At 43.3% G+C, this 24,180-nt stretch overlaps 1 protein-coding gene across 1 annotated transcript in view; it reads right to left on the reverse strand.

Annotated features, from left to right (window-relative positions):
- Positions 1-1,524: 1,524 nt before the first annotated feature.
- Positions 1,525-24,180, reverse strand: part of HIP1R (huntingtin interacting protein 1 related) — a 69,242-nt gene continuing 46,586 nt past the window's right edge. Inside the window, exons 15-32 of the mRNA XM_070763216.1 lie at positions 22,696-22,784; positions 21,768-21,884; positions 21,062-21,163; positions 19,761-19,955; positions 17,844-17,991; positions 17,579-17,665; positions 15,936-16,043; positions 15,547-15,683; positions 14,563-14,673; positions 13,601-13,659; positions 11,334-11,364; positions 11,114-11,176; positions 9,819-9,919; positions 7,886-7,991; positions 5,910-6,033; positions 5,685-5,746; positions 3,956-4,153; positions 1,525-2,780 (exon numbers count right to left, since the gene is read on the reverse strand). Of these exons, the coding sequence (XP_070619317.1) occupies positions 2,736-2,780; positions 3,956-4,153; positions 5,685-5,746; positions 5,910-6,033; positions 7,886-7,991; positions 9,819-9,919; positions 11,114-11,176; positions 11,334-11,364; positions 13,601-13,659; positions 14,563-14,673; positions 15,547-15,683; positions 15,936-16,043; positions 17,579-17,665; positions 17,844-17,991; positions 19,761-19,955; positions 21,062-21,163; positions 21,768-21,884; positions 22,696-22,784 (1,883 nt within the window). The 3' untranslated portion in view covers positions 1,525-2,735. The remainder of the gene's footprint in view (positions 2,781-3,955; positions 4,154-5,684; positions 5,747-5,909; positions 6,034-7,885; positions 7,992-9,818; positions 9,920-11,113; positions 11,177-11,333; positions 11,365-13,600; positions 13,660-14,562; positions 14,674-15,546; positions 15,684-15,935; positions 16,044-17,578; positions 17,666-17,843; positions 17,992-19,760; positions 19,956-21,061; positions 21,164-21,767; positions 21,885-22,695; positions 22,785-24,180) is intronic.

Genomic DNA, 24,180 nt, shown 5'->3' on the forward strand with positions numbered 1-24,180 from the left:
AACAAACTTCCAGCAGACGTGGTAGATAAATCCACAGTAACTGAATTTAAACATGCCTGGGATAAACATAGATCCATCCTAAGATAAAATACAGGAAATAGTATAAGGGCAGACAAGATGGACCATGAGGTATTTTTCTGCCGTCAGTCTTCTATGTTTCTATGGGCAATTTATACCCTAACGGAGTATCTTAGTGGGCCTCTATCCAATAGGACTCCTCTGACATTTTCTAACATTGTCCGATCTACATCAGCTGCTGTGGCCTAAAGGTGGAGTTCTTGTCTCACAATCAGAAGATTGTGAGTTCAATTCTAGGTGGAGGCAGATGTTGGATCTCCTTTTTGGGTGGGTGGGGGTTGGACTAGATGACCTCCAAGAAAGGTCCCTTTCAACTCTTTGTCAATCTGTAAAATCTATTAAAGATGATCAATGGGGTAAAAAAAATACAGTGGTACCTCTTCCTAAGAACGCCTCTACTTATGAACTTTTCTAGCGGGTGTTCAAGATTTTTTTATGCCTCTTCTCAAGAACCATTTTCCATTTACATAGAAACCTAGAAGATTGATGGCAGAAAAAAACCTCGTGGTCCATCTAGTCTGCCCTTATACTATTTCCTATATTTTATCTTACAATGGATCTATGTTTATCCCAGGCATGTTTAATTTCCCTGATAATTCCGATTTCTCTGTTTGTTGGACAAGGACCCAGTTTGAACCATTCCTTTGTGTTCTGTCGGGCTCTCTGGTAGAATCCTCCCAACAATTCACAGGTACAAATTTCAGACACACACACGTTTGAAAATTCAAAACAATGTTCTTTATAATGAAAATTCACTTAAACCAAGCCTTCTTTTGGTATAGCCAAGAGCACTGGTCTCCAAACAAACTGGTAATTGGTACAAGTCCCTTATCAGTTCTGTGATACTTAGCTTGCAGCTGTGAGGCAATTCACAGTCCTTCTTCTTTCACAAAGTGAAACACACTTTGCTCTGGTTTAGTTTCAAAGCGGGGGAAAATCAGCACACAAAAGGTCCAAGTCAGTAAAGCAGTCACGAAACACAACAATCAGATAATCCTCCACAATGGCCAAACCCACAGGCTGCTCTTTATAGCAGCCTCACTAATGACCACAGCCCCACCCAACCACAGATGGCCTCATTTTCTTTGATAATAATCTCTCAGTTGTTGCTGCCTATGCATTGCCCTCCGCATGCGTGGCTGTATCATTAACTCTTGTTCCGAATCCAAGGAGGAGCTAGATAATTGATCTCCTTCTGAGCTGTCTGCCACACTCTCCTCCCTGTCACTCATGTCTTCTTGGTCAGAGGAGCCTTCATCAGCAGATTCCACCGAGAGCAAAACAGGCCTGTCTCCCACACATCTACAGTCCTTGGGGCAGGAGCTGGGCCAGAGCTAACCACAACACCTTTCCTTGGAAATTTTTTTGAGCGTTAATAAAACCTTCATGTCTTAAGGAATGCTAACCAAATACGCCCTCCTTCCCCCAAATAATGACACAACCCAGTTTCAGCTAAATCAATTTTAATAAGCGAAAAATGTTTTCCTTAACGGTAAAAGTTTGGTTAAGAACAATTCCCATCCGAATAGCTCTCTCTTTCCTTTAGTCCTCCCCAGCTATTGTAATTTAAGTGGAGCGACTTTTCCTAATTTGCACGGATTTCCTAAGGGAGTTTTTAAGGCAGTGCTTCCCAAATTTTTTTTCCTTCATTACCCCTAAGCCCAGCTTATCAGAAAATCTTATGCAAACTCCCTCCAGCATATTTGAACGATTGCTGAACGGATTTACCTGTGTTATAAAATCGAGCCATCTTCATCGCTTAATTTCAACAGATTTGGTCATTTCGTTAATTTTTTCCCCCCAACTTGAACAGGGAAAACTTTGGGAGACTTTTAAACCGACTTGGCAATCTAGTTTTAAATTTAATTTAATTCAATTCAATTTAAATTTCCCCGTTTGTGCGATGGGGAATGTATATTTCTTACCCAAAGGGCTGGGCGGGTAGGTGGGTGTGGAAATGATTTTTAATCAAATTTGGGGTAATTTTACCCAGGTTTGGGAAGCACTGGTTGAAGGCATTTTTGAACAAAACCGCTGAAGGTTTTGATACTTTCTCCTCTGTATAAATCCTTAAATTGTGTACTATAAAATCTCTTAAAAGGTATTTTATTACCCACCCCAAGTCATTTCCTGCTCCCTCCCCATTTTTTAATATATATATATATATATATATAATGCTTCAGATCTCGGCATAAAACACTACAAAGGACCATCATCTAGACAACCGACAACATTAGCCACAGAAATTCACATTTCTTTTAAAAACATCTTCGTGGAATAATTAGATACACCAATATTAACTCGAAATAGTTCCCAAAATGATTCCTATTGCTTATAAATAGTAATCGGCGAGCTCTTAATTCCCTTTCATCTGCCTTCTCGTTGATGGTCGCGGGGCAGAAGTGATGATCTCAAAACCGGCGCTGGAAGTTTTTAATCTGTTTAAAACACAGATTTATAAAGGGACTGGAATGTCTTAATGTCTCCCGCCGTAGAAAGTCTTGGAAAGGTGCAGACGCCTTAATCCTCCACCAAAAATCTATGTTTTGGGGTATCGGCAGATCCAAGGGTTGAATTCCTCGAGGGGTAGGCAAATGCCGGAGCCCAATTTTCCTGGCCCCGGCTGCTCCTAGGTTCTGTTGCGGGTTGGATTTGCCTTAGAAGTTAACTACATGGGCTTGGTAGACCCCGTCCTGGGCCAGCTGAGAAAGAGAGGGAGGAAACGGTAGCCGGAAAGTGGAAAATAAAAGCCGCATTTCCATAGCTGTTTCTCGCTGTAGGAAATTAGCACCCACCCCTCCCCTAGAAAAAAATGAAATATCCTAGGAAATATTAAAAAGGCAGAATATTCCATAGAATATTCAGAATATTAGATAGAATTTTTCTGTGTTTTTAGACACTCTTAGTACAGTGGGACCTCTACCTACAAACACCTCTACTTACGAACTTTTCTAGAGGGGCGGCATACAAATCCAATAAATAATAATAATAATAAGAACCGGGTGTTCAAGATTTTTTTGCCTCTTCTCAAGAACCATTTTCCACTTACAAACCCGAGCCTCCAAACTGTAATTGGAAAAGGCAGGGAGAAGCCTCCGTGGGGCCTCTCAAGGAATCTCCTGGGAGGAAACTGGGCCGGAAAAGGAGGGGAGAGGTCTCTTTGGTCCTCTCTAGGAATCTCCTGGGAGGAAACAGCTGGAAAAGGCAGGGAGAAGCCTCTGTGGGGCCTCTCTAGGAATCTCCTGGGAGGAAACGGCAGGAAAAGGCAGGGAGAAGCCACCCTGGGGCCTCTCTAGGAATCTCCTGGGAGGAAACGGCAACCGGAAATGGCCGGGAGAAGCCTCCGTGGGGCCTCTCTAGGAATCTCCTGGGAGGAAACGGCAACCGGAAATGGCCGGGAGAAGCCTCTGTGGGGCCTCTCTAGGAATCTCCTGGGAGGAAATAGGGCCGAAAAAGGCAGGGAGAAGCCTCCGTGGGGCCTGTCTAGGAATCTCCTGGGAGGAAATAGGGCCGAAAAAGGCAGGGAGAAGCCTCCGTGGGGCCTGTCTAGGAATCTCCTGGGAGGAAATAGGGCCGAAAAAGGCAGGGAGAAGCCTCCATGGGGCCTCTCTAAGAATCTCCTAGGAGAAAACTGCCAGAAAAGTTGGGGAGAAGCCTCCGTGGGGCCTCTCTAGGAATCTGCTGGGATTCCTCACATGTGTGAAACCAAAAAAATCGGCCAAATCTCACGCGCCCGTGCATGGTTTTGCGAGATTTGCTTCTTGAGCATGCGCGGAAGCCAAATCTCATTCCGACACATGCATGCGCCGCTCCATGTCCCACACGCTTCCGGTCGCAACCCAACACTGGGCCCCTCCCTCCCTCCCTCTGGGCTCACCTCAGAGTCCGGCTTGCTTTGACCTGGCTTCTGTGCCACGGCCGGCCTCTGCAAGGAAGCCGGCTTACGAGCGACCGTCGGCTTCTTTCCGTCCGCGCTCTCCGTGTAAATGCCAGCCAAGGCGTAATGTTGCCGCCTCAGCTCTCCCAGACGCAGCCTCTCGTTCTCCAACGTCTTCTCCAGTTCCAGAACCTTCACCTGCAGAAGGGCGGGAATTTATTTATTCATCGAATGTATAGGCCCCTCTTCTCGCAGTCTCAGGACGGCTTGCAACCGTAAAATCGTTACAAAAAATGTGTTTTAAGCGCTTTTCAAAAGGCGAGAAGTGGGCAGTACAAATCTCTGGGGGGAGTTGGATCCAAAGGACTGGGGCCACGACAGAGAAGACATTGTTTAACCCACGGGACCCAGAGCATTCTCTCTCTCTCTCTCTCTCTCTATATATATATATATATATATATATATATATATATCTCCTGTATCTATCACTTATCTATCTATCATCTCTCTCTCTCTCTCTCTCTTATCTATCTATCTATCTATCATCTATTTAATATATCTATCTATCATCTATCTATTTAATATATCTATCTATCTATCTATCTATCTATCTATCTATCTATCATCTATTTATTTAATATATCTATCTATCTATCATCTATCTATTTAATATATCTATCTATCTATCTTATCTATCATCTCTCTCTCATCTATCTGTCTATCTATTTATCGATCTATCTATCTATCTATCTATCTATTTAATATATCTATCTATCATCTATCTATTTAATATATCTATCTATCTATCTATCTATCTATCTATCTATCATCTATCTATTTAATATATCTATCTATCTATCTTATCTATCATCTCTCTCTCATCTGTCTGTCTGTCTGTCTGTCTATCTATCTATCTATCTATCATCTATCTATCTATCTATCATCTATCTATTTAATATATCTATCTATCTATCATCTATCTATTTAATATATCTATCTATCTATCATCTATCTATTTAATATATCTATCTATCTATCTATCTATATCTATCTTATCTATCATCTCTCTCTCATCTATCTATCTATCATCTATTTATTTAATATATCTATCTATCTATATCTATCTTATCTATCATCTCTCTCTCATCTGTCTATCTATCTATCTATCTATCTATCATCTATCTATTTAATATATCTATCTATCATCTATCTATTTAATATATCTATCTATCTACCTATCTTATCTATCATCTCTCTCTCTCATCTATCTATCTATCATCTATCTATTTAATATATCTATCTATCATCTATCTATTTAATATATCTATCTATCTATCTATCTATCTATCTATCATCTATCTATTTAATATATCTATCTATCTATATCTATCTTATCTATCATCTCTCTCTCTCATCTATCTATCTATCTATCTATCTTATCTATCATCTCTCTCTCTCTCATCTATCTATCTATCTATCTATCTATCTATCTATCTATCTATCTATCATCTATCTCCTGTATATATCACTTATCTATCATCTCTCTCTCTCTCTCTCTCTCTCTCTCTCTCTCTCTATATCTATCTATCTTATCTATATCATCTCTCTCTCTCTCTCTCGTGGCATCCCTGCCTTATCCAATCCTTCCTTTCTAGGGGCATGCTCTTTCAAAAATGAAATTAAATCCCAGCCCTCCCATTAAGGAATCCCACATCCGTGCGGTGCCTACCTGGGACTCCATCTCCTCTTTCTTGAGTTTGATCAAGGAGATCCCAGAGAAGTCCATGGTGTCTGGTCGGAAGAGGATAAGAGGTTCATTTCAGGATGCGATCGTGACCCAACCTCTACTCCCCGCGTTCTCCTGTTACCTGCATCCACAGAAATCTTGCCCTCTTCTGCCGTCTCGCATATTCCACAATTCTCCGCTCCCAACTTGGTCTAAATAAAACCTCACCTTTCTCTTCTACCTGCTCTTGGCCAGACTTGGTAGACGCCATGACATTAGCCGCCATCTCGTTGACCGTACGAGAACATTCCTGGAGTTTGCCGAGGTTCTTGCTGTGCTTCTCCGCTTTCACCTGGTATCCAAAACAAAACCCAAAACTTCAATCCTTTATTTAAAGGAACGTCTTCTCCTGGTTTTATATCTGCCTGGCCCACCAGAACAGAGAGGCAGGGAATCTAGTGAGTCCTCCTTTCTAAGGAGGTCCCATCAAGTTAGGACCAAGTAGGACCTTCTCGGTGGTGGCTCCCTCCCCGTGGAACATATACGGTTTTGACACTCGTTCGGGAAGTTCTGAAGACCTGCTTTTGCAGAGTGGGCTAGAGCCCATCAAAGGGCTTATTTGATTAACTGCTGTCTACAAGGCGGAGGGGGAGTTACTTAATTAAATTTAATATTTAACTTAATCAAATTAATTTGGCTTCCATGCCGCCCTATTCCGTGGGACTCAGGGGGGCTTTTTATCATTTTATATTAGGTTTTTATCTTCGTAAGCCGTCTCCAGGATGAGGTGGGTGGCCATACAAACTTTCTCTTTTTAAAAAAAAAATGTTTGTTGAATATATAGTACATTAAAACAGGGTACAGAAAAATAAAAAGGATATATATATAATGTACATTCTATCAATCATAATTGACTGGAGAGCATAGGAGGGGAGGGGAGGAAGGAAAGGGGGAGAGAGGGATGGAGAAGAGGCTTCAATTCTTTACAGCCTATGGTTCAAACATGTGGGTGGTATACATTTCCCTAAGTTTTTCTCCATACACGTTAGCGCAGTTGTTAGTTCCATTAAATATCAGTAGTTTAAGGGTTTGTTCATTCAGTTTATTTAGAGTTCAAAGTTTGTATCAACCGATGTTTACCGGCATCTGTTAGATGTGATACAAACTTTCTCAAATACAGTGTTCCCTCGATTTTCGCGGGTTTGAACTTCGCGAACAGTCTATACCACGGTTTTTCAAAAAATATTAATTAAAAAATACTTTGCGGTTTTTTCCCTATATCACGGTTTTTCCCACCCAATGACGTCATATGTCATCGCCAAACTAATAATTTTTGCAAATAAATAACAAAAAAATAATTATTGTTAATAAATAATTATGTTTATAAATATCAGGATCACTAAGTGTCTTATTCAATGGTGAGTAACAGTAATAATGGTGAGTAAATGGTTGTTAAGGGAATGGGAAATGGTAATTTAGGGGTTTAAAGTGTTAAGGGAAGGCTTGTGTTACTAAAATGGTGTATTTACTTCCGCATCTCTAATTCGCGGAAATTCGACTTTCGCGGGCGGTCTCAGAACACATCCCCCACGGAAATCGAGGGAACACTGTACATTTATAGTGTTCCCTCGATTTTCGCAGGGGATGTGTTCCAAGACCACCCGCGAAAGTCAAATTTCCGCAAAGTAGAGATGTGGAAGTAAATACACCATTTTTGGCTATGGACAGTATCCCAAGCCTTCCCGTAACACTTTAAACCCCTAAATTGCCATTTCCCATTCCCTTAACAACCATTTATTCACCATTATTACTGGTACTCACCGTTGAATAAGACACTTAGCGATCCTGACATTTATAAACATATTTATTTATTAACAATAATTATTTTTTTTGTTATTTATTTGCAAAAATTATTAGTTTGGCGATGACATATGATGTCATCGGGTGGGAAAAACCGTGATATAGGAAAAAAACAGTGAAGTGTTTTTTAATTAATATTTTTAAAAACCGCGGTATAGACTGTTCGCGAAGTTCAAACCTGCGGAAATCGAGGGAACACTGTACTCTCTTTTAAAACGCTTTTGGGAGAACGATAAGGCGTTTTCGGAGCCCCCTTCCAAAAATAAAAATAAAAATAGGAAACTGCAAAACAAACAAAAGAATCCAGAAGTTGCCGTTGTTTCTCTCGGAAGGAACCGTCGTACCTTGGAGGCTGCGACCAGCTGGGCTGTGCTTGCCGCGATTTCGTGCGAACAGACAATCAGCTCCTCGTATTTGCCGGTGTGCAAGACGACTTTATCCGCAGATTCTCTAAGGGAAAGAAAAATAAAAATGCATTATATTTTCACCCCCCACCTACAGCAGGTACCGTATTTTTTTGGAGCGCAAGGCACAACTTTTTCTTCCGTAAAAGAGGCTAAAAATTTGAGTGTTTCTTATACTCTGAATGTAGCTTTTTCCCCCCAGCCCTAACTAGGTGCTAACGATCTTCCCAGCTCTTACATTGCAAGCTCTTTCATTGTTACTCTTTGGGAAGAATGTTTTCCCAGCCCTAAGTCTTTGCAGGGTTTTTTGTTCATTGCTCTAACTTGCTCTGAGTAAGTTTCTTTCCAGCCCTAACCAGGTGCTAACAATGTTCCCAGCTCTAACCAGCTTGCAGGCTCTTTCATTGTTACTCTCTGCAAAGAATGTTTTCCAAACCTTGTCTTTGTAGTTTTTCTTTCATTCCCTACTTGCTCCAAATGTTTCTTTCCAGCCCTAACCAGATGCTAATGATTTTCCCAGCTCTTACCGGCTTGCAAGCTCTTTCATTATTACTCTCTGCAAAGAATTTTTTCCAAGCAATAAGTTTTTGCAGGGATTTTTTTTCATTGCTCTAACTTGCTCCAAATATTTCTTTCCAGACCTAACCAATTATTTTCCCAGCTCTTACTGGCTTGCAAGCGCTTTCATTGTTACTCTCTCCGAATACATTTTTTTAAAAAAACCCTTAACCAGGGGATAAAATAATGTGCTGAAACTGACCAAAGGGGCGTGCATAAGTGCACCACTGTGCCTTCCGTCCCCTGTCCAATTGTCTCTCCTTATCTCATTTATCTTTTCTTCCTTTCAAATATGTTCACCTATACTTTTATATCTTTTCTTCTATTCTTTTCTTTACTTATATTATTACATATCTTTCTCTTCAATGGGTATTATGTATTGGACAAAATAAATAAATAAATAAACAAACTCAAACTCAACCCAGACAAGACGGAGTGGCTATGGGTTTTGCCTCCCAAGGACAATTCCATTTGTCCGTCCATCACCCTGGGGGGAGAATCATTGACCCCCTCAGAGAAGGTTCGCAACTTGGGCGTCCTCCTCGATCCACAGCTCACATTAGAGAAACATCTTTCAGCTGTGGCAAGAGCAATCATGGGCTTTCCCAAATATGCCCACGTCACACCAACACTCCGCAGTCTGCATTGGTTGCCGATCAGTTTCCGGTCACAATTCAAAGTGTTGGTTATGACCTATAAAGCCCTTCATGGCACCGGTTGAGACTATCTCAGGGACCGCCTTCTGCTGCACGAATCCCAGCGATCAGTTAGGTCCCACAGAGTGGGTCTTCTCCGGGTCCCGTCAACTAAACAATGTCGGTTGGCGGGACCCAGGGGAAGAGCCTTCTCTGTGGCGGCCCCAGCCCTCTGGAACCAACTCCCCCCAGAGATTAGAATTGCCCCCACCCTCCTTGCCTTTCGTAAGCTGCTTAAAACCCACCTCTGCCGCCAGGCATGGGGGAATTAAGACTTCTTCTCCCCCTAGGCCGTTACAACTGTATACATGGTATGTCTATATGTATGTTTGGTTTTTTTATATTAAGGGGTTTTAATTTGCTTTTACTTTGGATTTTATTGTATATTGCTCATGATTGTTGTTAGCCGCCCCGAGTTTTCGGAGAGGGGTGGCATATAAATCCAATAAAACTTGAAACTAAATAAATAGACTAAGGATGCTGACCAGACGAGAATACCTGGTAGGCAGGTTCTTTCCCCCTTTTTCCTCCCCCAAAAATGCAAAAAATACAGTCAATTGCATCAGAGAAAAACACAGCAGGCAGAGGAAGAAAAGCGGAGAGGCGATCCAGATACCTACACCAGCTGAGTTGCACCCCATCCAACAGCTTTGGATGCCGAGATCAGCCCTTCCGTCCAACAGGAGTTCTTGGCGTAAAATTCCTGGGGTGTTGCTGCCCCCTAGTGTTCAGGAAAAGGAATGCATTTGATTGGGAAATCTCACAATCCTATTTATTCCGTTGTGTTGTACGGAGTGGCAACAGCAAAGCAACGTCTGGAGAAAAGCATCCACAGTAGGAATGTTACAGAGTTAACAGAGTTGGAAGGGACCTTGGAGGTCATGTAGTCCAACCCCCTGCCCAAGCAGGTGACGCTTACATCTGCCTCTACCGAGGAGAGAATTCACAACTTGCTGGATTTAGAAGAGAAGCTTTTAGTCTGTCTTGAATTTACAACAGCTACAGGAATGGGTTTGGGTTCGGGTGGGATCCCAAGGAGGGAAGCACCCTGCTCAAAAGGTCCCTATGAAACCAGTGCAATGTAAAAAGAAAAGGAGAAAGGAAAAGAAAGAAGGAAAGGAAAGGAAAAGAAAGGAAAGGGAAGAGGGAAGGAAAGAAAAGGAGAGGAAAGGAAGGAGAGGAAAGGAAAGAGTAAAGGAAGAAAGGGAGGGAAGGGGGGAAGGAAGGAGAGGAAAGGAAGGGAAGGGGAAAAGGGAAGGAGGGAGAGGAAAGAAAAGAAAGAAAGAAAGGGAGGGATGGAGGAAAGGAAGGAGAGGAAAGGAAGGGAAGGGGAAAAAAGAAGGAGGGAGAGAAAAAGAAAGAAAGGGAGGGAAGGAAGGAAGGAAGGAGAGGAAAGGAAGGGGGAAGGGAAGAGGGAAGGAAAGAAAAGGAGAGGAAAGAGGAAAGGAAGAGGGAAGGAAGGAGAGGAAAGGAGGGAAGGAAGGAAGGAGAGGAAAGGAAGGGAAGGGGGAAGGGAAGAGGGAAGGAAAGGAAAGAAGAGGAAAGGAAGAGGGAAGGAAGGAAAGGAAAGAGGAAAGGAGGGAACGAAGGAGAGGAAAGGAAAGGAGGGAAGGAAGGAAGGAGAGGAAAGGAAGGGAAGGGGAAAAGAAAGGAGGGAGAGGAAAGGAAAGAAAGAAAGAAAGGGAAGGAAGGAAGGAGGAAAGGAAGGAGAGGAGAGGAAAGGAAGGGGGAAGGAAAAGAAAGGAAAGAGGTAAGAAAAGAAAAGGAGAGGAAAGAGAAAAGAGGAGAGGAAAGGGATTTGGTTCTTTAGCAGCTGATAGAGTCAATCCACAGCCTTTCCCCAAATATTTAATTTTTCTCCATGCTTTTTTAATTTTATTTCAAAATAACAGCAGCGCATCCCAAACAGGCTCACCCGTCCGCTCTCCACAATCTCCTTCTGCAAATGGGTGGAAGCCAGGACAAGTTGCCGGATGGCCTGAAAGTAGAAAGGGAAAAAAGGCAGAAGGAATTCGTTGAGTTCTGAGCAATTTCTATCGCGGGGCCCCCGGCAGCCTTCAATAAAAAGGTTTTATGATGTAACCAAGAAATTTTAATTGCCAAATGGAATTGTTTTTAATGAACGATCGACTCACTTTCATTAAATCCGTGCAGGAGTTCAGGATTCTGTGGAGGGAAAAGAAAGGAAGGAAAACACCTGTTAGAACCATGCTGTTCACACATCTGGAAATCAAACCTTTTTTGTAAATAAAGCCACGGCAGCCAAAATGTAAAAGAGGTTGAACCTTCATCGCTTGAAATGGACATTAAAGCAACTGCCTCTGCGCAAACTCAAAATGAAGATATTTTTCAATCTGTTGGGAGTTTCTCCAATGTAGCATTTTCTTTTTTCTTTTAATATATTTTTATTGTATTTTTTTAAAAAGACAAACAAAGACATAGAAACATAGAAACATAGAAGACTGACGGCAGAAAAAGACCTCCTGGTCCATCTCGTCTGCCCTTATACTATTTCCTGTATTTTATCTTACAATGGATATATGTTTATCTCAGGCATGTTTACATTCAGTTACTGTGGATTTACCAACCACGTCTGCTGGAAGTTTGTTGCAAGCATCTACGACTCTTTCAGTCAAATAATATTTTCTCATGTTGCCTTTGATCTTTCCCCCAACTAACTTCAGATTGTGTCCCCTTGTTCTGTGTTCACTTTCCTATTAAAAACACTTCCCTCCTGGACCTTATTTAACCCTTTAACATATTTAAATGTTTCGATCATGTCCCCCCTTTTCCTTCTGTCCTCCAGACTAGACAGATTGAGTTCATGAAGTCTTTCCTGATACGTTTTATGCTTAAGACCTTCCACCATTCTTGCAGCCCGTCTTTGGACCCCTTCAATTTTGTCCATATCTTTTTGTAGGTGAGGTCTCCAGAACTGGACACAGTATTATTCCAAATGGGGTCTCACCAGCACTCTATATAAGGGGATCACAATCTCCCTCTTCCTGCTTGTTATACCTCTAGCTATGCAACCAAGCCTTCTACTCACTTTCCCTACCGCCTGACTGCACTGTTCACCCATTTTGAGACTGTCAGAAATCACTACCCCTAAATCCTTCTCTTCTGAAGTTTTTGCTATTGCATATTAAAACTAAATTACAATGTTATATGCAGCCACCCACTGAAGCAACAGATGAGGATGGGTGAAGCTTTCACATCCAAACAATCGTGCTGCGAGCAGATGAATGGATTGGTTGCCCAACTAGCCTTTAAGAGGTGGGCTTCGTGGGAATTTGAAATCCTTGGAACAAACTTCCAGCAGACGTGGTAGATAAATCCACAGTGACTGAATTGAAACATGCCTGGGATAAACATAGATCCATCCTAAGATAAAATATAGGAAATAGTATAAGGGCAGACGAGATGGACCATGAGGTCTTTTTCTGCCCTCAGTCTTCTATGTTTCTATCTATGTTTCTATGAAATATGAGCTTGAAATATGAGCTTACTATAAACATTTTGGAGAATGTTATTAAGTATAGAATGTAGGGCACTTCCCTTTTAGCAAGAAGAAGCAGATAGAAGAGAACAGAGGAATGAAGAGAATAGGAAGAGGAGAGAAAGGAAGAAAAGAGAAGAGAGAAATGAGTAGAGTAGAATAGAAGGAATGAAGAGAATAGGAAAAGAAGAGAAAGGAAGAAAAGAGAAGAGAGGAATGAATAGAATGATGGAGGAGGAAGAGAATGGAAAGGAAGAGAAGAATAGAATAATGAAGAATAAAAACGAATAGAATAGAATAGAGAAATGAATAGAATAGAGGAATGAAGGGAAGAGAATAGGAAAAGGAGAAGAGAATAGGAAGAGAAAGAATGAAGAGAATAGGAAGAGAAAAATGAGTAGAGTAGAATAGAATAGAAGGAAAGAAGAGAAGAGAATAGGAAAAGAAGAGAAAGGAAGGAAGAGATAGGAAGAAAAGAGAAGAGAGGAATGAATAGAATAGAATGATGGAGGGGGAAGAGAATGGAAAGGAAGAGAAAAATAGAATAATGAAAAGTAGAATAATGAAGAGAAGAAGAATGAATAGAATAGGAGGAATGAAGAGAAGAGAATAGGAAGCGGAGAAGAGAAGGAATGAAGAGAATAGGAAGGAAAGAGAAGAGAGGAGTGAATAGAATAGAATAGAATAGAATTCTTTTATTGGCCAAGTGTGATGGACACACAAGGAATTTGTCTTTGGTGCAGATGCTCTCAGCGTATATAAAAGATAATTCTCCGGAAGATTCATTAAGGACCCAACTCTGGTGGCACCGAACCTGTCTTAACCTGAGATATTAAGTGCAACCTCTTGGAAACGACACTATGGATTTGTAGTTGTGTAAATTCCTCCCTGCTCCCAGCTTACCTTTCATTAACTTCGAGTTTCACCCCGGAACTTTCCACTCTGGCTTGATTCATCATTTCCTGTAGAGAAACGGAAGAGAGGAGGTGGGTTTGGGCAGCCAACAGATCCAAAGGGGTTCGTCTCCAGGCGACCTGGATCGTTGTGAGTCTAGGATGCGTCTTGGCACCACAGAATCGGGTGTGGGTGCCTCCTATTGTTCCCCACACAAACAGAACAGGTCAGGCTGTAGTGACACCGCGTTCCCATAGCAAACACCAACATTAAACCATGTTAGAGCTTAGCATGGACAAACCAACATCATCATCATCATCATCACAACAACAGAGTTGGAAGGGACCTTGGAGGTCTTCTAGTCTAACCCCCTGCTTAGGTACGAAACCCTACACTACTTCAGACAGATGGTTTTTCAACGCCTTCTTAAAAACTTCCAGCGTTGGAGCATTCACAACTTCTGGTGATAGGCTGTTCCACTGGTTAATTGTTCTAACTATCAGGAAATTTCTCCTTAGTTTTCTAAGTTGCTTCTCTCCTTGTTTAGTTTCCACCCATTGCTTCTTGTTCTACCCTCAGATGCTTTGGAGAATATGTTGACTCCTTCTTCTTTGTGGCAACCCCTGAGATATTAGAAGACTTCTATCATGTCCCCTTTGGTCCTTCTCTTCATTAAACTAGCCATGCCCAGTTCCTGCAACCATTCTTCGTTTATTTTAGCCTCCAGGCCCCTAATAATCTTTGTTGCTCTTCTCTGCACTCTTTCTAGAGTCTCAACATCCTTTTTGCATCGTGCCGCCCCTCTCCGAGTCTTCGGAGAGGGGCGGCATACAAATCCAAGTAATAAAAAAATAAATAAATAAAATAAACTGAATGCCATATTCAAACCCCTTTTAAACTATTTATGTCGAGGACTTGTACTTTTTTTTTTTTTTTTGCAAAACAGTAGACCGGTTACAAGTTAACCCTACCTCTATTCTTCTCACAGCATCTTCAACTGCTGCAGAGGTGGTGGCCATCTCTTTGTCCACCAAGTCGCCCAGTTCTTCTTCCCGGATGTCCAAACTTTTGGGTCTCAGTTCCTAAACCCCCCCAAAAGAAGGAAAGAAAAGTGGATTGAAGCTTCCGATGAGAACCTCGGCCTAAGAAAACTTCAAGAGTTTAGACAATGTTGTGGTCAGCTCTGGCCCAGCTCCTGCCCCAAGGACTGTGGATGTGGTGGAGACATCCACATGCTGCAGGCCTGTTTTGCCCCCGGTGGAATCTGCTGATGAAGGCTCCTCTGACCAAGAAGACATGGGTGACAGGGAGGAGGAGAGTGGGGCAGACAGCTCAGAAGGAGATCAATTATCTAGCTCCTCCTTGGATTCGGAACAAGAGTTAATGATACAGCCACGCATGCGGAGAGCGATGCATAGGCAGCAACAACTGAGAGATTATTATCAAAGAAAATGAGGCCACCTGTGGTTGGGTGGGGCTGTGGTCATTAGGGAGGCTGCTATAAAGAGCAGCCTGTGGGTTTGGCCATTGTGGAGGATTATCTGATCCTTGTGTTTCGTGCCTGCTTTGCTGACTTTGACCTTTTGTGTGCTGATTTTTCCCGGCTTTGAAACTAAACCAGAGCAAAGTGTGTTTCACTTTGTGGAAGAAGAAGGACTGTGAATTGCATCACAGAACTGATAAGGGACTTGTACAAATCACCAGTTTGTTTGGAGACGAGGGCTCTTTGCTCTACCAAAAGAGGGCTTGGTTTAAGTGAATTTTCATTATAAAGAACATTGTTTTGAATTTTCAAACGTGTGTGTGTGTCTGAAATTGTATCTGCACAGATTTTTGGGAGGAGTCTGCCAGAGAGCTCGACAGAACAGTCAACGGGGAACAGCATGCAACGGTGAAGTCGCCTGCATCCAACGTTTCTCGTAGAGAACTTCTCCTGGTGGGCTTCCGTTCCTCACCTGTCCTAGTTGGAATAGCCTCTGCAGAGTTGTCCTCAGGTCGTCTGGATCTGCTTCTCGGAGAGACTGTTTGTCTTTGAGCTTGTTTAGATAATCCAGGCTGTGCTGCCCACAGTCCCTGCACGATTCTGTCAGTTCTGGACCAAGGAAAAAAAAATCAAGGGTCAGTTGGTCCTGAGGCTGTTTCCGGAAGCTTTCAAAACTTGGATGTTTCCCTAGTTAGGGAAGGCGGTCAGCCTTTTTTAGAACCTAAGAAGAGCCCTGCTGAATGGGGCCAAAGCCCATCGAGTCCAGCATTCTGCGTGGACATTTCTTATCTCCCGCGCTCTCACGCACTCTACAGGGAATATGATGCTGGGAACGGGGAGCCTTTCCCACGCCCTACTCACTGTCTGCGTGATCCGTCGGTGCAAGGTGGGATGTGGCGCTACCGTTCACGATGGCATCGGCCATGAGATGGGCAAACTGGGCCAACGCAGCAACCAGTCCGGAGGAATCTAATAATAATAACAACAATAATAACAATAATGATAATAATAATGATAATAATAACAATAACAATAATAACAATAATAACAACAACAACAACAATAATAACAATATCAATAATAACAATAATAACAATAACAATAATAATAATAATAATAATAATAATAATAATAATAATAATAATAATAATTTAGATTTGTATGCCGCCCCTCTCCGTAGACTCGGAGCAGCTCACAACAAAACAATAACAGTGTAACAAATCTAATATTAAAAACATCTAAAACCCAACATTAAAACCATACAACACAATTATACCATGCGGAGATTATATATATATCGGAGACAAAAGAGTGAAAACGGAAGGGGAACGGTGAGGAGGGAGAACTTCTCATTGGTCCTATCACCCATCTCCTCCAACTTATGACTGTAGGACTGTAACTTGTAGCTTGTATCCTTACGATTTATATTAATATTGTTTCTTTCCTGATTGCTTATTTGACCCCTATGAGAATCATTAAGTGTTTTTTATCTCATGATTCTTGACAAATGTCTCTTTTCTTTTTATGTACACTGAGAGCATCTGCACCAAAGACAAATTCCTTGTGTGTCCAGTCACACTTGGCCAATAAAGAATTATATTCTATTCTATTCTATTCTATTCTATTCTATTCTACTTACTTACTTACTTACTTACTTACTTACTTACTTACTTACTTACTTACTTACTTACTTACATTTATTGGATTTGTATGCTGCCCCTCTCCATAGACTCGGGGCGGCTAACAACAGTAGTAAAAACAACATGCGACAATCCAATACTAAAACAACTAAAAACCCTTATTTTAAAACCAGTCATACATACAAACATACCATGCATAAACTGTAGAAGCCTAGGGGGAAAGAATATCTCAGTTCCCCCATGCCTGATGACAAAGGTGGGTTTTAAGAAGCTTACGAAAGGCAAGAAGGGTGGGGGCTATTCTAATCTCTGGGGGGAGTTGGTTCCAGAGGGCTGGGGCCGCCACAGAGAAGGCTCTTCCCCTGGGTCCCACCAAACGACATTGTTTAGTTGACGGGACCCGGAGAAGATCCACTCTGTGGGACCTAACTGGTCGCTGGGATTCGTGCGGCAGAAGGCGGTCTTGGAGATATTCTGGTCCGGTTCCATGAAGGGCTTTATACGTGATGACCAACACTTTGAATTGCGACCGGAAACTGATCGGCAACCAATGCAGACTGCGGAGTGTTGGTGTAACATGGGCATATTTGGGGAAGCCCATGACTGCTCTCGCAGCTGCATTCTGCACGATCTGAAGTTTCCGAACACTCTTCAAAGGTAGCCCCATGTACAGAGCGTTACAGTAGTCGATCCTGGAGGTGATGAGGGCATGAGTGACTGTGAGCAGTGAGTCCCGGTCCAGATAGGGCCGCAAGTTATATATGTTATCTACGTTACTCTATTCTATTCTATTCTACTTCTGCTTGCTTGCAATATTTGCAACACTTCCATTCCCAAGACTCAAGGTGAGGAATCATGTCTCACCTGCCATGTTGCTTAGATAATGCTTAAGTCCTTTCTCCAGGGCATTCACCGATTCCAGAGCGGCCTGGGTGCGGCTGACGAGATAATCTGCGAAGGAAGGAAGAATGTGGTTTGGGAGGAGGAAACCTGTATCTTTCTGGATCTCCGACTCAAAGGTAGCCCAGGGGGGACAGCTAGATGGTTTGGAAGGAAGGGAGTCCCCTTGAATCTCTGAACCTATTTATTTTCTAAGGGCTTAGAAGCAAGGAAATGATTCAGGGCTCACCGGGAGAACTGGTGCACCGGATATGCAGGGGGTCGTCCAACTTGCTCACGGCATCCTGGACGATGCTTTCGGCTTCCTTGACCGTCCCTTGCAAGATTCGGAACTGGTCGTCCAGGAACTTCTGCTGCAGGTGGTGTTCGTGGCTTTTCTGCGGGACGGAGGCAGAACTTTAGATCGGCAACTACAGTGGTGCCTCTGCTTACGAACTTCATTCGTTCTTAAGTTGAGAAGTTTGTAAGAAGAAGCGATTTTTCCCATAGGAATCAATGTAAAAGCAAATAAGGCGGGCGATTGGGGAAACCACAGGGAGGTGGAGGCCCTGTTTCCTCCCAGGAGATTCCTAGAGTGGCCCCATCGAGGCTTCTCCCTGCCTTTTCCGGCCCTGTTTCCTCCCAGGAGATTCCTAGAGAGGCCCAACGGAGGCTTCTCCCTGCCTTTTCCGGCTCTGTTTCCTCCCAAGAGATTCTTAGAGAGGCCCCACGGAGGCTTCTCCCTGCCTTTTCCGGCCCTGTTTCCTCCCAGGAGATTCCTAGAGAGGCCCAACGGAGGCTTCTCCCTGCCTTTTCCGGCTCTGTTTCCTCCCAGGAGATTCCTAGAGAGGCCCCACGGAGGCTTCTCACTGCCTTTTCCGGCTCTGTTTCCTCCCAGGAGATTCCTAGAGGAGCCCCAGGGAGGCTTCTCCCTGCCTTTTCCGGCCCTGTTTCCTCCCAGGAGATTCCTAGGGAGGCCCCACAAAGGCTTCTCCATGCCCTTTCTGGCCCTGTTTCCTCCCAGGAGATTCCTAGAGAGGCCCCACGGAGGCTTCTCCCTGCCTTTTCCGGCTCTGTTTCCTCCCAGGAGATTCCTAGAGAGGCCCAACGGAGGCTTCTCCCTGCCTTTTCCGGCTCTGTTTCCTCCCAGGAGATTCCTAGAGAGGCCCCACGGAGGCTTCTCCCTGCCTTTTCCGGCTCTGTTTCCTCCCAGGAGATTCCTAAAGAGGCCCCATGGAGGCTTCTCCCTGCCTTTTCCGGCTCTGTTTCCTCCCAGGAGATTCCTAGAGAGGCCCCACAAAGGCTTCTCCCTGCCCTTTCTGGCCCTGTTTCCTCCCAGGAGATTCCTAGAGAGGCCCCACGGAGGCTTCTCCCTGCCTTTTCCGGCCCTGTTTCCTCCCAGGAGATTCCTAGAGAGGCCCCACGGAGGCTTCTCCCCGCCTTTTCCAGTTACAGTTTCGGAGTCTCGGGTTTGTAAGTGGAAAATGGTTCTTGAGAAGAGGCAAAAAAAATCTTGAATGCCCGGTTCTTATCCAGAAAAGTTCTTAAGTAGAGGCGTTCTTAGGTAGAGGTCCCACTGTATGTTTATACATTAAAAGACCAGGTCCTTGGATAGGGTTGTTGTATGAATGGATATGATTGGTTTTAATATAGCTTATTATAGCTTATTATAATTTATGTTTGGTATGTATGTGCTGTTTGGTTTTTAATTATGATAGGGTTTTTAGTTTTTTTAAAATATTAGATTTGTGCCTGTATAATACTGTTTTTTATCGTGTTGTGAGCCGCCCCGAGTCTTCGGAGAGGGGCGGCATACAAATCTAATAAATTATTATTATTATTATTATTATTATTATTATTATTATCTTGGAATTTTAAATACTTATGCGATTTTTAATTTAATTGGATTGATCTTCATTGTAATTTGCTGGGTTTTTTTTTTTAATAGGTTGTAAGCTGCCCCGAATCTTCGGAGAGGGGCGGCATAGAAACCCAATAAATAATAATAATAAAAATAATAATAAGATGCATCCATGGAAAACCAGTTTGAATGAGCTGGTTTCTACCTTCCATCCCAAGGCTGGGCCGACTCGCCTTCCCGAGCGATGCGGGAGAAGGAAACACCCACCACCACCTCCACCCCAAGCACAACATTTCTCCTCCGTACTTTTTCCGCCAACTTCTCCTGGAGTCCCTGCACTTCCTTCGCCCTCTTCTCGGCTTCCTGGCCCAACAGCAGCTCCTTCTCTTGAACCAGGCCCTTGGTTGAGATGAGGTCACATTCCTTCTCATTGACCGATTTCCTCAGGGTCTCCTTTTCGGCTTGAAGGGCTTCCAGCTGGCTGTTGAGGTCCGAACCCACCTGCAACGCGAAGGAGTGTGTTACTACCACGCTGAGGGGCGTGGCTTATTTTGTGGGTGTGGCTTGCTGGCCATGTGACCAGGTGGGAGTGGCTTGACGATCATGTGACCAGGGAAGGTGGCTTAAAGTTCATGTGACTGGCTTAAAAGTGGAGGATTATCTGATAGAAACATAGAACATAGAAACATAGAAGTCTGACGGCAGAAAAAGACCTCTTGGTCCATCTAGTCTGCCCTTATACTATTTTCTGTATTTTATCTTAGGATGGATATATGTTTATCCCAGGCATGTTTAAATTCAGTTACTGTGGATTTACTAAACCCGTCTGCTGGAAGTTTGTTCCAAGCATCTACTACTCTTTCTGTCAAATAATATTTTCTCATGTTGCTTTTGATCTTTCCCCCAACTAACTTCAGATTGTGTCCCCTTGTTCTTGTGTTCACTTTCCTATTAAAAACACTTCCCTCCTGGACCTTATTTAACCCTTTAACATGTTTAAATGTTTCGATCATGTCCCCCCTTTTCCTTCTGTCCTCCAGACTAGACAGATGGAGTTCATGAAGTCTTTCCTGATACGTTTTATGCTTAAGACCTTCCACCATTCTTGTAGCCCGTCTTTGGACCCGTTCAATTTTGTCAATATCTTTTTGTAGGTGAGGTCTCCAGAACTTTGATCCTTGTGTTTCATGACTGCTTTACTGACTTTGACCTTTTGTGTGCTGATTTTTCCCCGCTTTGAAACTAACCCAGAGCAAAGTGTGTTTCACTTTGTGAAAGAAGAAGGACTGTGAATTGCCTCACAGCTGCAAGCTAAGTATCTCAGAACTGATAAGGGACTTGTACCAATTATCAGTTTGTTTGGAGACCAGTGCTCTTTGCTATACTGTACCAAAAAAGGGCTTGGTTTAAGTGAGTTTTCATTATAAAGAACATGGTTTTGAATTTTCAAACGTGTGTGTGTGTCTGAAATTTGTACCTGTGAATTTTCGGAAGGAGTGTCCCAGAGAGCCCGACATAACGCAAGTGAAGACGTTTAAAAGGGGGTCGCGAAAGAGAGGGCTGGAGAGATGGGATCCTCCATACAATCTCCTCCAAAGGCCGAATACCTGCTTAGAGTGGGTGAGCGACTGCTGGAGCTGAGCCAGTTCCTCTGCTTTGGAGTCCACCTCTCTCTTCATCTGTTCCACCTGAAGCATCTGGTCTTCCAACTGCGTAAAAGCCAAGAGACAGGGGGGTCATTTTACCCCAGGTTTTTGACCTAGGATGCCACCATCCAAGAAGCAGACTCCTTGTCCCAACAAAAACTCCCTTTTTTATTCAGTTACTGTGAATTCTTCTCATTCACAGCCAGAAAAATCTTTCAAGGGTGAATGGACAGTCACAGACCGTATCTGGCTTAGAGAGCTACCAATTAAGCGAACTAATTGTCTCCTGCAAACTCCACTCCCCAGTAGCTCCTTTTTTTGTTCCCTAAGCCATTCAATGTCCACCTGTGGCCTCCCAAATCGACCCTTGTTCCACAGCTTCATCTGGCAGCTCTGCGCATGCGCGCACTGGGAACAGGCTCCAGCTGTTCATCTGCCTCACTGATGTCTGATTCCGAAGGCAGCTGATAACTGGCAGACAGCCCTGGCTCCCTCTCTGCCTCGGACACAGAGCCTTTCCCAGACTCCAGGAGTGGCCCATGTTCCTCCCCAACCTCATCACTGTCTGAATCTGCTGCCAACTCTGTTGGTGGACCACAACACCTGGGGTCAAAGCTAACTTTGACCAACTTTCACCCAAAGATGTCCCATCCCAAAAGAGGCTCACCTTCATCTCCGACTCTCGCTTGGCTTGCTCCATCTGGAAAGCCAGCTGTTCCTTGACCCGAGCGACCTCTTCCTGGCTCTGTTGAGTGACGGTCAGCTGCTTGGCCGTATCTGCATTCTGGGTGCAAAGATTCAGAGTTGAAGGCAAAGAGGGAGAAGAAAAAAAGAATTTGGCCAAGCAAGAGACAAATTAGGGTTTCCTCTTACCCTTGGTTTATAGCCTTGGAAGAATAATAATAATAATAATAATAATAATAATAATAATAATAATAATAATAACAACAACAACAATAACAATAACAACAACAACAACAACAGAGTTGGAAGGGACCTTGGAGGTCTTCTAGTCCAACCCCCTGCTTAGGCAGGAAACCCTACATTACTTGAGACAGATGGTTATCCAACATCTTCTTAAAAATGTCCAGTATTGTGGCATTCACAACTTTTGGAGGCAAGCTGTTCCACGGATTAATTATTCTAACTGTTGGGAAATTTCTCCTTAGTTCTAAGTTGCTTCTCTCGTTGTTTAGTTTCCACCCGTTGCTTCTTGTTCTACCCTCAGGTGCTTTGGAGAATAGCTTGACTCCCTCTTCTTTGTGGCAACCCCTGAGATATTGGAAGGCTGCTATCATGTCTCCCTTGGTTGGTTCCTTCCTTCCTTCCTTCCTTCCTTCCTTCCTTCCTTCCTTCCTTCCTTCCTTCCTTCCTTCCTTCCTCCCTCCCTCCCTTCCTTCCTTCCTTCTTCTTCTTGTGCTTTAGAGAATAGCTTGACTCCTTCTTCTTTGTGGCAACCCCTGAGATATTGGAAGGCTGCTATCACGTCTCCCCTGGTCCTTCTTTTAAGATTTGATCTTATTTTCAGGATCGAAAGGAAACCCATTCGATCTTGACCGAATGAGGTCAACCGGATGAAAAATGGGCACCGTTACCTTTCTCAAAAGTTCCGCGTGTGTGTTGATTAACTCGTTGTGCTTGTCCTTCAGTTTGGCATACCGGATTTCGGTAGTGCTGGCTTTTTCTGGTAAAGAGAAGGATAGTGCCACATTATAGAAACATAGAAACATAGAAGACTGACGGCAGAAAAAGACCTCCTGTTCCATCTAGGCTGCCCTTATACTATTTACTGTATTTTATCTTACAATGGATCTATGTTTATCCCAGGCATGTTTAAACTCAGTGACTGTGGATTTACCAACCACGTCTGCTGGAAGTTTGTTCCAAGCATCTACTGCTCTTTCAGTAAAATAATATTTTCTCATGTTGCTTTTGATCTTTCCCCCAACTAACTTCAGATTGTGTCCCCTTGTTCTTGTGTTCACTTTCCTATTAAAAACACTTCCCTCCTGGACCTTATTTAACCCTTTAACATATTTAAATGTTTCGATCATGTCCCCCCTTTTCCTTCTGTCCTCCAGACTAGACAGATTGAGTTCATGAAGCCTTTCCTGATACATTTTATGCTTAAGACCTTCCACCATTCTTGTAGCCTGTCTTTGGACCCGTTCGATTTTGTCAATATCTTTTTGTAGGTGAGGTCTCCAGAACTAGACACAGTATTCCAAATGTGGTCTCACCAGCATTCTATATAACATTCCCCTCCCTATTAAATCATGATTTGAAGGCAACCCAGTTGCCACTCAGGATTCTCACTGAAGGCATTTAGGGCCAGGCTGAAATTATATCCTAGTTTGTGTTGTGTTTAGCTCTGGCCCAGCTCCTGCCCCAAGGACTGTGGATGTGGGGGAGACATCCACATGCTGCAGGCCTGTTTTGCTCCCGGTGGAATCTGATGATGAAGGCTCCTCTGACCAAGAAGACATGAGTGACAGGGAGGAGGAGAGTGGGGCAGACAGCTCAGAAGGAGAGCAATTCTCTAGCTCCTCCTTGGATTCAGAACAAGAGTTAATGATACAGCCACACATGCGGAGAGCGATGCATAGGCAGCAACAACTGAGAGATTATTATCAAAGAAAATGAGGCCACCTGTGGTTGGGTGGGGCTGTGGTCATTAGTGAGGCTGCTATAAAGAGCAGCCTGTGGGTTTGGCCATTGTGGAGGATTATCTGATCGTTGTGTTTCGTGACTGCTTTGCTGACTTCGACCTTTGTGTACTGATTTTTCCCGGCTTTGAAACTAACCCAGGGCAAAGTGTGTTTCACTTTGTGAAAGAAGAAGGACTGTGAATTGCCTCACAGCTGCAAGCTAAGTATCACAGAACTGATAAGGGACTTGTACAAATTACCAGTTTGTTTGGAGACCAGGGCTCTTTGCTATACCAAAAGAGGGCTTGGTTTAAGTGAATTTTCATTATAAAGAACATTGTTTTGAATTTTCAAACGTGTGTGTGTCTGAAATTGTATCTGTGCATTTTTGGGAGGATTCTACCAGAGAGCCCGACAGAACAAGTTTGGACA

Source organism: Erythrolamprus reginae, chromosome 10 (assembly GCF_031021105.1).
Source record: "Erythrolamprus reginae isolate rEryReg1 chromosome 10, rEryReg1.hap1, whole genome shotgun sequence".
Classification (NCBI taxonomy): Eukaryota; Metazoa; Chordata; class Lepidosauria; order Squamata; family Dipsadidae; genus Erythrolamprus; species Erythrolamprus reginae.